The 12605-nt window shown below is 36.2% G+C and overlaps 1 protein-coding gene across 1 annotated transcript in view; it reads right to left on the minus strand.

The window, feature by feature from the left end:
- cebpz (CCAAT enhancer binding protein zeta) overlaps window positions 1–12605 on the minus strand; it is a 20340-nt gene extending 7735 nt beyond the window's left edge. The window contains exons 1-4 of the mRNA XM_042747340.1: window positions 12419–12605; window positions 5006–6507; window positions 2747–2978; window positions 1404–1566 (exon numbers count right to left, since the gene is read on the minus strand). Coding sequence (XP_042603274.1) covers window positions 1404–1566; window positions 2747–2978; window positions 5006–6507; window positions 12419–12553 — 2032 coding nt within the window. The 5' untranslated portion in view covers window positions 12554–12605. The remainder of the gene's footprint in view (window positions 1–1403; window positions 1567–2746; window positions 2979–5005; window positions 6508–12418) is intronic.

The raw sequence follows: 12605 nt of genomic DNA on the forward strand, positions 1-12605 counted from the left end.
TTTAAACAACTTGTAAACAAAAGATTAAGTCTACATTTCATTTAGCTCAGGAAAGTTAAAAAAAATCTACATAAAAACTTTGCTAGAGAAATTAAGTCTAAATAAGAGCATTTTGTGAAATATTAGAATATATAATTATATTTTACTTTACTTGTTAGTGATGTATTAATTATTAAATACATGTTCAAATAAATGGGTTAAAGACGTAAAGATGTCCGCATCAAAAGAAATTTACAAAAGTGATTTTGTCCATAGAAAGCACATTAAATGCAAGTGTCTACTTTTAAGGTTTCAAATAAGTTTTTGGAGGATAAAATGTCAAAATTTGGTTGAAATAATGAAACAAAATAATTCAGTGTAACAATATTTATGTAAAAATTCAAACAACATGTTTATTCTGACGTGTACAAATTAAAATATATAAAAGAATAAGGGAGCATATTAAATTTTGTGTTTTAAATTAGTAAAAAATTCTTACTGACCAATGAGCAAAACCTAGGATAGAGGCAAATTTTAAAAATGTAAAATTACAACTAATTAGTATTTGGGAAGAAATTAATTATTCTAAAAAACATAAAAAAAATAATTTTGTAGTAAACATTCACAACAAGATTGTTACACAATGAGATTTTAGTGGGTGTCTTCTGTAAATTAGGCAAAAATATATGATATTTATTTTTTGCTCAGAAAAACAAAAACAAAATTGCAATTAAATTAAACAGAATTTTTTTGGAGGGAAAAACAACAACAATTTAAAGCAGCATTACACTTGTTTTTATGCTTAAAACCCTTCTTTGTCTTTGACCCAAATATGTTATCAAACAAGTTATGACAGCCACTCTGTAAATTATTTTATTTCAAGAACAAACAGAAATATTATAATTTAGAAGTTAATTTAAAAACATGTTTGCCTAACTTTTTTATTGCAATGTTAATTAATATTGTTAAAAATAAATAGTAATTGAATTTAAGTTTGGGCTCTGTTGTTAATTGTATCTTATAGTAATGTACAAGGGCTCCCTATAGTTTAGAGGAGAAGCTTTTTTTTTCTTTTTTTTTTAAACTTAATTACAATTGAATTTATTTAAAGAGCAATTTGTTTAGTAGACCATTGTTTAATAAAAAAATAAATAAATAAATAAAAAAAAATTAATGTTTAGTTTTTTCTTCCTGTTTTATCATACCAAATCATACCAAAACGTGACATCAAAACCGAGGTACGTACTGAACCATCATGTTTGTGTAGCGTTATACCCCTAGTATATATACATACAGAAGAAAACAGACAACAGAAGCAGTGTGACTGACTAAAATGTTGGTGACATTCCTTTTTAGGTCAACAAACATGCATTTAAACACAAATGTTGTTAAAAAAATATGAAGTAATTATTATTAAGGCTCACCTCCCAAGTTTTGATGATGTACCCATGATGCAGTGGGCTTCACCTGGCATTGTTTCACACTCTGTATTTTTTCATCTTTGTCAGTATGCACAAGTTTTTCCTCAGCAATGCTGTCATCATCGGCATCCTCTTCAAGGTCCTGATACTTCTCTTCCTCCTCATCCTGCAAAGAGACTTTTTTTTAGAAGCAGCAATAAACAAAAAACAGAGCTTGTCCCTGTCTAAAGTTAACAAAAACATCAACACAGCATTACACAGGTAAGAGTTACGTCATATAGTTCAGCAATATCACACAAGCAATAGGCTAAATGCAATATCACGTGATTGCAAACAAGACACTGATCTTATGCAACAGTTCAGTAAGAAAGAAGTTAATATGGTGTTATTTTAGACACAATGTTGTTTGTTTTGCTCAATTCTGCCAACGAAAATATAAAGACAAAGCAGAACTGTTAGTCTCTGAGCAACATTTGGTGCACTGAACCATAGGCGCGTCGGATCTGAAGCGTCTCTGCACAGATCAATCAGTGTATGACATCAAAGAACCGAGAGAGTAGTTCAAAAGCATAAGGAGCCGTCTGCTCACTACAGCTCTCGCAGGACTTTGATGTCACACACCGATCGGTCTGATGGTGATGATCCGCTTCAAGTCGAACAAACCTAATGAGTCAATGGACCATTCATAAAGAACCATTTACTTCACTCCTCAATAAATCAGCCTTTTGAATGAATCAAATGAATAAATGACTCGATGACTTAATCATTAAGACATTTACCACCACCTACTGGCAGCTTTATTTTATTATTTACAGTATCATTTCATTAAAGAAATAATTTCATATTTACAGAGTAATAATAATAATAATAATAATAATAATAATAATAATAATAAAAGATATAGTTTACCCACCCAAAAATGACACTTGTGTCATCATTTACTCACCTTCATTGTCCAAAAGAGTATATGTAATAAATTTTATCAAACAAAATTTCTTGCTGAAGCTACTCTTTGTAATGTCTGTTTGATGCTTTACACAACGACTTTAAATGATCTCTTGGGAGTGATTTCTCAGCCAAATTTGATTATTGCTTATTAAAAGCTTATTGGTAACCTGTCCGCTAATCTTCAATGTGTTTCCACAGCTAAAAGAGTTCACAACAAAAAATGCTGTTTTATTAGAGAAGTCAAAGACAATTGTGACGGGAAGTATTCTGCTTTACCTCAATACTCCATTTTTATTACATCCACAACTGTCACACTTTCTCCAATGGCATCTCCTAATATAAATAGAAAATCCTTGACTAAACAACACAATATGCAGATTGTGAGGGTGCAGACTTACCCCCTCTTCCTGTAGCAGTAGCTTGAGGCCTGGCTTATTCTTCATCACCTCTGACACGAGGAATAACGCACCGCATGCAAAGGCAGGGGTCTGTTCACAACTGACCTGAAGTAACCTTTTCACAAACGCCTTCACCCGTCTCAGCACTATGTCAGCTTTTAGAGATTTATACAAGAGGTTGAGAAACATGCTCTTTCTTGAGCTTGATGATAATCCCGGGTCCAACAATTTTCTGTGGAAAACAAACAAATGATGTCTATAATGATGTCTGTGCCACTTTACCACTGAATTTGAAGACTTGCACAAAATTAATACCACATATCCATACAGAGCAAATTAATAAATTTTCAAAATAAAATGTATATCCTGTTCTTTATCAAACAGGTATACACATTCAACTGTAAAACAGGTTTTTACTCAATATACACATTTGTATTGAAATTAGTTATGTACTAATAAAATAAATAAATTGATATCAAATTGATTCGATACTGTATTTTGCTGATGCCATAATAATTTAATTCCTTCCTGTAACGAGACCGAACGAAGCCATAACAGGTTAATTTAACGCCAGACACCCTTTATTACATAACCAAAATACCAACAATATTCAAAGATTTTATGCATAATACTGGACTATTAAAGTTACAATGTAATGGAGGTAGCTACATTTCTTCCATATTGTGACATCCAACAGCGGAAAAGAAAAAAAATAAGGCAGGGGTTCTATTCATCGGCTGTTGATTGGATTTTGAGATCAATTCAACAGTTGAATTAATTCAACAATAAACTTCAGTGGGAAAGAAAAAAATGAAAGGATAAGGAGCCCTGCTGCAACTGTAATTTTGGGTTTGAACAGTGGCCAGGAGAGAGCTCAACATGCTGCAAATGAAAAAAAAAAAGAACACCTGCTAATTACGAAAATATCATCAGTTTAAAAACCCGTGCAGCAAATACTCGCAACACAGCCAAATACCAAATTACAAATGGTAATCAATACACCAAAAAAAGAGATCCCCTAGAAACATTTCCCTTACAATAATTACCCATGGTTTTATAATAGTAAAAGTGTAGTAACCTTTTGGCATTTTTACTACCATTTGAATAACCACAGTTTTACTACAAATATCATGTGTAAACTATGATAAGTGTACCAAAACCAGGGTTAATTTGTGGTTACCATGGTTTAACTATAGTGCCAATGTTTTTCTTTTTTTTGACTTTATTTGTAGTAAAACCATGGTTAATTTTTGTAAGGGTTCCATTGTTGTCTGTGCTTTTTGCAGCACGTTCCTGTATTTGGTTGTGTTGCGAGTATTTGCAGAACATGTTTTTCTTAATTTGCTGGTGCTTCTTCTATTTGCATGTGCTTTCTTAAGTTGCAGCGTGTTGAGCTCTCTCAGCCACCGTAGTTTTGGAACATACAAAGTCTGGAATGCTTAGACTCGATCCTAAAATAAGAATAATTTTATTTTTCATGTCTTTCTGCAATACTGATTCCACTTTACATTCCTGGAAACACTGCTCTGGTCAGGAAAACTCAGGGACTTCAACTTCTTTCAAATTCAAGCTCTGTACTGTTTAGATGCCCAAATCATTGATTACTGCCTATGTGTTTCTTCGTTCTTATTTATTAATCTTCACCTATATGAATCGGTTTTAATTTATTATATTCATATAAATTCATTAGCTTTTCTAATTAATATTGTATAAACAAAAAGATTTTAAGTGGTTAGACAATTAAAAAGGAGTGTTCAATAGCCATTTACTAGTTACTTAAGTAGTACTAGTAGTAAGTGTTGGTAAATTGACAGAGTACATAAAATAAAACTCTGCACCTAGGGCTGGGCGATATATCGCATGCAATTGTCACGCGCAATTCGTCAGTAAAGCCGGTTCCCTGATTACCGCTAAATCGCCATCACCTGCTTTCAAACGGAGTGGCATTTAATAGACAGAGCCGTAGATCACTAACAGGCTACGCAATATCACGTTCATTATTGAAGGCGATTCATCTGCGATAATGAATGCGATATTGCGTATCTTGTCAGTGATCTACGGCTCTGTCTATTAAATGCCGCTCCATTTGAAAGAAGGTTACGCCGATTTAGCGGTAATCAGGGAACCGGCTTTACTCACGAAATGCGCGTGACAATTGCATGCGATATATCGCCCAGCCCTATCTGCACCTACTAACAAAAAGTTCATTCAGTTACATTTTTTTGTAATTCATCAGAAAAATAAAGAGTGTTGGTTTACCTGTAGAGTGCTACATAGTAGCGATCCGAAATGGTCTGTTGGGAGTTCATGACCTGAAAGAGCAGCATAAGCGCTTGGACAGCAGTGTTGAATTTGACAGTGTGCACCACTTTAAAAAGCGTGTCCAGCTGCTTGCACACATCGTCATCCCCAATCTTCGCGTACGGATACGCTCTGTTCACTCCTGTAAGCAGAGCGCTGAGCATTTTAGACTCAACATCCTTCTTCTTAACACATGAATTGAAAAACGTGATGTAGATGCTGATAAGCTTGGCAGCCAAGTCTGCTTCCTCGTGGCTCAGAATGATTTGGTTTATGAAACAAGCGGCATAGTATTGAGCCTTGGAACTGATGTTGGGTCTGAACATGAGGCGCTCAACCTCACAGCACACCACTGTCTTCATGTTGGGGTGTTTGTGAAGCACAGTTTCCAGCAGGTGCGAGGCTTTGGAAGCAATTTTGTATTCAGGATCCCCCAATTTGTTGACAATCTGCACAAGAAGCACCTTCTCCTGCTCCGGCTGATTGCAGAGAAGCTCGTAGGCAGTGGTGAGCGATCGCATTTTGGTGGCCTGGACCGTATCGTGAGCCAGGACATCTAGTGCTGCAACAAAATCTGCTACCTGAAGCTTCAGCAGGTGCTCAGAGTACCATAGGATGAGCCTGCGGTCCCGGGCGTCCCTATTTCCACTGGCTTTTTCCTCCAGCTGATCAAAAGGATGCTGGGAGAAAGTGTGAAGCTTGCGGTGTTTTGGAAGAAGGTCAGTAAGCAGCAGCTCCTTAAGGGTATCCAAGGCCATAAGGCCTTGTCTGCGACTTCCTTTCTTTTTCACCAGAGACACAAGGTTCTCAACATGCTCGAGACTGTGAATCGGAGCATCCTGAATTAGCACAGTCATAGCTGCCATCCTATCGGTCAAAGTGCCTGTGGACACTACACTCTTCATCCAAGCAGAGTTGGCACCCTTCTGGAAGTTCTTCTTGTTTTTGTAGAGGGCAATTTCATTCTCATAGAGTTTCTGAGCCAAAGCCTTGTATTGAAAGACCAGTGATTCGCTCTGAGCCACAGACGTGCTCTCTGAGGTGTACTCTATATCGAACCACTTCCCCCCAAGTTTGATAAGCAGAGTTTGCCGTGGAACAAACTCAAACAAGTTTGTGTGTTTCTGTTTGGCCTTCTTTCCAGTAGGTCGGCCAAGTTCTGTAGATTGAACAGGGGTTTTCGTATCTTCTGTTATGGGTTTTACAGCCTTTTTCCCATCAGACTGTGAATCGTCTTTCATTTTGGAGCTTTTTGCCTTTTTTTTCTCTTTTTTGGGTGGCTCTGAGGATGTTTCATCCTGTTCATCTCGAATGATTTGTTGCTCTGCATAAGCACGGACGCCAAGCTTTGTTATGAAATCTTCCAGCTCTCCATCCTCCAGATCATCAATTGCACCTTTCTTTCCACCATCGATGAGCTCGGCAGAGTCACTGATGCAAGCCAACATGACATAATCTGCCTGTGACAAGACAACAAGACAATTTACCAGACAAAAACTAAAACATATCATAACATTACTGATGATATGTGTTATTACCAAAGTTAATTTCGTTTATGAATCATGTCAATTTTCGTCAACATTTCACCAACGATAAACTAAAACTTGTCTTGAATGACAAAACTATGATGAAAAACTATTGACATTTTCATCAATGGATACAAGCAAGATGAAAATGTTAGGGAGGGACGATTTGGGAAGAGATTAATTCAGAACTAATTTGCTGCGTGGTAAGGTTGGATGCATACATTTGAACATAAACATAACCCAAACCACACAAAATGACACAAAAAAACAAACACCTACATCTCATAAAATAAAACAAAAAAAAAAATTCAAAATCTGGGAGTAAGAGAAGAAACAGACATATGGATAAATTTGATGACACAAAAGAGAATACAATTTGGTCCAGTTTTCTGAGTGCACACACCGAAGCAGCGCCTCTCACACAGCACAGAACAGAACAACACACAAAATTATGTTGAATTGTTGATTTTAACGAGTATTCATGTAAACACAGCCAATTATGTCTTAAGTGAACGTAAACAGTTGGAAGAATATCAGACGCCTAATTTAGTTGCTATTGTCCGAGAGATTGATGTTAATCAAGAAACAAAAGAAAGACAGAAAATCACTCACTGCTCTTGACTGAATCACTTTAGTAGCCCTAACAAATAGTAATCTAAATTAATTTACATAAATAAATTCTGCTTGAAAGAAATTGAAAGCAATTTAAATAGAAACAAGTCCAAAGCCACGCCTCCTGAACACATATACACAGGATGTGAAGAGACTTTCAACCAGCATAACAAAAAATGTTTCTGAAGACAATCACCTATTGCACATTTAACTACATATCAGGGCTCCAAACAAACAAATCGAGTAAGGAGCCATTGGCTCCTATAAGAAAAAACTTAGGAGCCAAAAAATTTTTTTAGGTGCCACAGAATAAACGGGTTTTATTTATTTTACTATTATTACTATTATTTATTTATTTACATTTTAACATTTCAATCATACTGTTATGTGTTTATGTCTCATCTTTTCTTGACTTTATCAGCATTTTAATCCATCTTGTAGATGACCTGGGAACTAAGGTTCACTTAAAGTGGGAACTAAATGTCTTTTCCAGCTTGAAATCTACAGTCACAAAGAACTGTTCATTACACAGAGTCTGTACCAATATCATGGAGCATAAGCATCACTTGGCCACTGAGTGTAGCTTGGGCTCCTCCTACATGAGACATTTCAGTAGGTTGTACTGTAGGATCTCTTATAAAAATAGCCTACCTTTTTGATGTTAATTCATGTTCACTATGTACTTTATTAGAAAAGAGAAAGATTAAATTGGTTCACTTGCCCTTGAACTGAGGCGCTAAAGCGACCGCGCACATGCCGCGCTGCCGCATTAAGGAGCGCCAAAACTGTATTGTTTGAATTTCGTTATGAATTCGGAATAATTTTAAAGCTGGTACTTTTTATTAAAAAGTGACAAAGCACAGAGCTTTTTGCGATTATTTGAAGTGCGGCAGTTGCACTTCAAATAATGAAGTTCACGCATTAAAAGAACACAGACCAAGATCTTGTTTAGAAGAAGCCATATTAGTAATTATTATAAACGAGAATTTTTAACGATATTGCCAATATCCAAACAGCTGACAGCTTTACCTGTTCTAGTTTGTTCAAGTTATGCACGAAATAGACGCTGTATTTTCTGCACTTTCCCTTCTTTCGTCTCCGTCATTTCTCTCTCGCTGCACAGCGGAGCTGCGTTTATCAGACTGTGTGCGTCAGCTCTGATGTGCGGCAGAGATGAGGACTGTTTGAAACTCTCTTTTTCCACTAAAACTTTGATGGGCATCGTCTTAGTTTAATACGTGAACATAAAAGATTTGATCGCAAAACAATTAGGAAAAAAGGCATTGCATTCAAATTTTTAAGTTATAACATGTAAATATATACCCAGATAGCAATAACACTCGGGAATATTCTGGCTGAAATGCGTCTCTGTCGGTTCAGTCTCTCGGCATTGGTGAGAAGATAATGGGCCAGAGCCGCGCCGACTCTACAAAACACTTCTGACTGACAGACGGCTTTTTCTCTATGAGCCGATCTCGGCTGAAAGCTGTTGTACACGTGGCAGGTCCACACTCGCTGTAGTTGTGTGTATTAACCTTCGGCCCGAGTTCGTTTTATATCACAGACGGGGCGCTGCTAGAATGAAGCAAATCATTCGCCTGAGAAAACTTTTTTAGCGGTTAAATCCTGAGGAGCTTTCGGCGGGTAGTCGCCAGTGGCGACCTCAGCAAAAACGTCACTCGCAAATTAATATTTATGGTCGCAAATGCGACTGTTTTAGTCGCAGTTTGGAGCCCTGCATATACACACATAAATACATACATATACACATATATATACATATGGTTATTTTTTTAGTGTGAAATTGAATTAAAAGATTTTTTTACACTGTTTGAAAGAAAGTGAAAGTGACAAAAGGGAAGTCGTGGCCTAATGGTTAGAGAGTCGGACTCCCAATCGAAGGGTTGTGTCCGAGTTCGAGTCTCGGGCCAGCAGGAATTGTGGGTGGGGGGAGTGCATGTACAGAATTCTGAGTATGGGTCACCATACTTGGCTGAATGTCACGTCACTTTCAAACCAAGTAATCCATACATACAATAATCGAATATTCTGGTCCAGCCCTATTTGTTTGTACCTTTAGAAATATATTTACTGAGAAAAATTGTGACGTGTTCAATACTTATTTTACACTCTGTATTTGTTATGAAATGTAAAAGTACAAAAATGTATCACTTGAGTTTAGCAGAAAACGTCTACATTTTGGTGAAAACTGGTGAAACAACTGGTGAAAACCTGATGCTATTAATTCATTGCCTCAGAGGCGGCCGTTCTAATGATGGACAAAACACAAATCACAGTCACTCACTAGTCCATCAAACACCTCATTAACTCCATTTGAGTACGATTTTCAGAAATTAAAGATATACTCCATCCCAAAATGACAATTTTGCCATTAATCACTTACCCCAATGTCATTCCAAACCCGTAAAAGCTTTGTTCATCTTCGGAACACAATTTAAGATATTTTGGATGAAAACAGGGAGGCTGGAGACTGTCCCATAGACTGCCAAATAAATAACAGTGTCAAGGTCCAGGAAAGTATGAAAAGAGAATCTGAGCAGTACGCAGATGGCGTACGCTCCTCTGTGCCACCAGCGCTCCACCGATGCGCTGTTTTCATTCAAACCAAAGCATAAATACATGTAAAAAATGTATCCTTGTGGCGCGGCTGACACAGAAGAGCGTAAGCCGCCTGCTTACTGCTCAGATTCGCCAAAATGGCGCTACGCTGATTTGGAGAGACACAGAGGAGAGGAATTGTTGAATAAAGTCGTTATTTTTGTTTTCTTCGTGTACAAAAAGTATTCTCGTCGCTTCATAACGTTACAGTTGAATCACTCATGGCAGATGGAATATTCTGAAGATGCTTTTCATACTTTTCTGGACCTTGACACTGTTATTTATTTGGCAATCTATGGGACAGTCACAAGCCTCCAGGTTTTCATCCAAAATATCTTAAATTGTGTTCTGAAGACGAACAAAGCTTTTACGGGTTTGGAATAACATGGGGGCAGTGCCGGCCCGAGCCTCTTGGGGGCCCTAAGCAGAATTTGATTTGGGGGCCCCCCCTTCCACCATGCGGAGTCACCTGTGCTTCAAGATTATTGACACAAATGTCACACTATAATGTTACATTATAAATGAATACAGTGAGGTTTATGTATTAATACAAAATAAATAAATAAAAATCAATACTTAACATACTTCACTCTTAAACTTCTGAATACAAACTGTCACAAAACATGAAAATAAATAATTTGCCAAATTGAAGAAATTATATAGGCTGTGTAATCTATAGCAAAAATGTAACAGCAGCAATTACATGGCATTTGGCTCCCTGTGCAATGGCATTTGTAATAACATGTACATAAATTGTTTATTTTTGTATGTGCCCTACAATATGTATTTTAACAGTGTTTATTATTAACCAATCATTATTGCCTCATATTTTTTTTAATATATACTGCAATAATTTATATGAAGTTAATTTAAAAGGCTATTGATGGCTTAGGTCCTGTAACAACACAACCAACAACAACAAAAATATTACAGTATATTAATACTTCTTTGTAAATTAATTATTCGAAGTAACAAAACCATGGTTAATTTGCAGTTGCCATGGCTACAGAACAATGATTTGTGGTGTTATTGATAAACCCCATGGGTAATTTTTGTAAGGGAACCTGAGAAGAAAAAAAAAAAAAAAAAAAAAAACTTTAACAGGAATGTGCCTGAAAGTGATAAACGGGCCTCGTTTTTACCTAAATGATTTATAATTTATTTTAATATATATTAAAAATGTATAAGGTGACTGCAAGTCTTTCTCCCTCAATGCTAATGAGCTTCAAATTTGCCTTTTGAGCCCCATGTGAAAAAGTAGCATAATTTACATATGTCTTACAGTTTTGTTTTTAATAAATATTCAACATTATATTCAACTGTGCATTATAGCTGACACCTAGATGAACAATTACAGTGGTTTTTTATGACTGTAAGTCATTCTCCTCAAATGCTACTGACGTTAGAGAAGTGTATAACATACTATCGCATGTAACTTTAGAGACGGTCCCCTAAATTTGAGACTCCTCGAACTTACAACGGACAAGCCACCTTTATGTCCTTTTCCTTCTTTCTCTTTTCGCACCAGAGGATACATCCTTTTTGTGACATGGTTTATCATTTATTACAGTGACGCGCACTTGCGTGCCGGCGCGAATTGTCAATGCACGCGAGGTGTCTATGTGCAATTGCGCATGACTAAAACGCTAGCAGACACAGCAGCAGTTGTTGGGTAAATAAGTTTTTTTTTGTCTTGAATTATTCATTTATTCGTTCATTATTCATTCATTCATTCATTTATATCACTTGTTTAAGTTATTTAATTGTAAAAAAAAAAATTAAAAAAAAAAAAATATTGGGGGGCCCCCTGGTCAAAACACCTTTACATAAAACAGTAATTGACAAAACACCTTTACATAAAACATTAATGGGGGTAAGTGATTAATGACAAAATTTTCATTTTGGGATGGAGTATCCCTTTAAGTGCAAGTGTCTGATCATATACAAAGCCAAAATACCAACTCAGATGACACAATGCTTAATTATTGGAAAAAAATATATAAAATATGTGTTTCCCATTTCCCATTCTTTTTTTTTTTTGGTAATGCTTAGTGTGGTGGAGTGGCAGTAAAAAGGTTGGGAAACACTTATCTAAACGATGTTTAGAACTAAAAGAAGTTTATAACTCGAAGGATTTAAGCGTTAATATACTTATTTCTGTGAAATACAATGCAAGATGCCATACTGAGTACAGCATCATCTTTGAAAATAAAGTGACAAGTCCTAGTGAAATGACATCACACCCTGACTGCAATTACTGTAACATTGCCACGATAACTATACATGATTCCTGCTGCCACAAAAAAATAAAAAAATAAAAAAATATGGAGTTACAATTATTTTAGGTTTCCTCATAGTTACATCAGATTATTTTATAATTTTCCAATGATTGTTTTGTTCGATTTATTTGTAATTGTAAGGTTATTAACAAACACCCACCTTTTCTATTAGTTTGTAACTGATCAATACTCTACATTTTGACTAGGTTGTTCAGTCTAACTAACTAACTAACTAACTAACTAACTGAAATGTTCGCAGATTGTCCCTTCTGTGTGGTTGTTTTAATAATTCAATGACGAGTGACACGTGTGGAGGAGGCAGGTTAAAAACTCACCTTTGTCCCGCCCAAACGCAAAACATTCTCCAGCGTGAACTCGTCTTCATTTTTGTCATTCTCATCAGTCTGATCGCAGTCTTCATCATCAAAATCGCTGTTGTTCGAGTCCATGCTGTTGCTGTGCTCCTCCATGATGCTCGCGCGCACGTTTCCGCATGTACTTTCTTTTACTGTCTATGGTACT

The sequence above is a fragment of the Cyprinus carpio genome, chromosome B20 (genome assembly GCF_018340385.1).
Source record: "Cyprinus carpio isolate SPL01 chromosome B20, ASM1834038v1, whole genome shotgun sequence".
NCBI classification, from domain to species: Eukaryota; Metazoa; Chordata; class Actinopteri; order Cypriniformes; family Cyprinidae; genus Cyprinus; species Cyprinus carpio.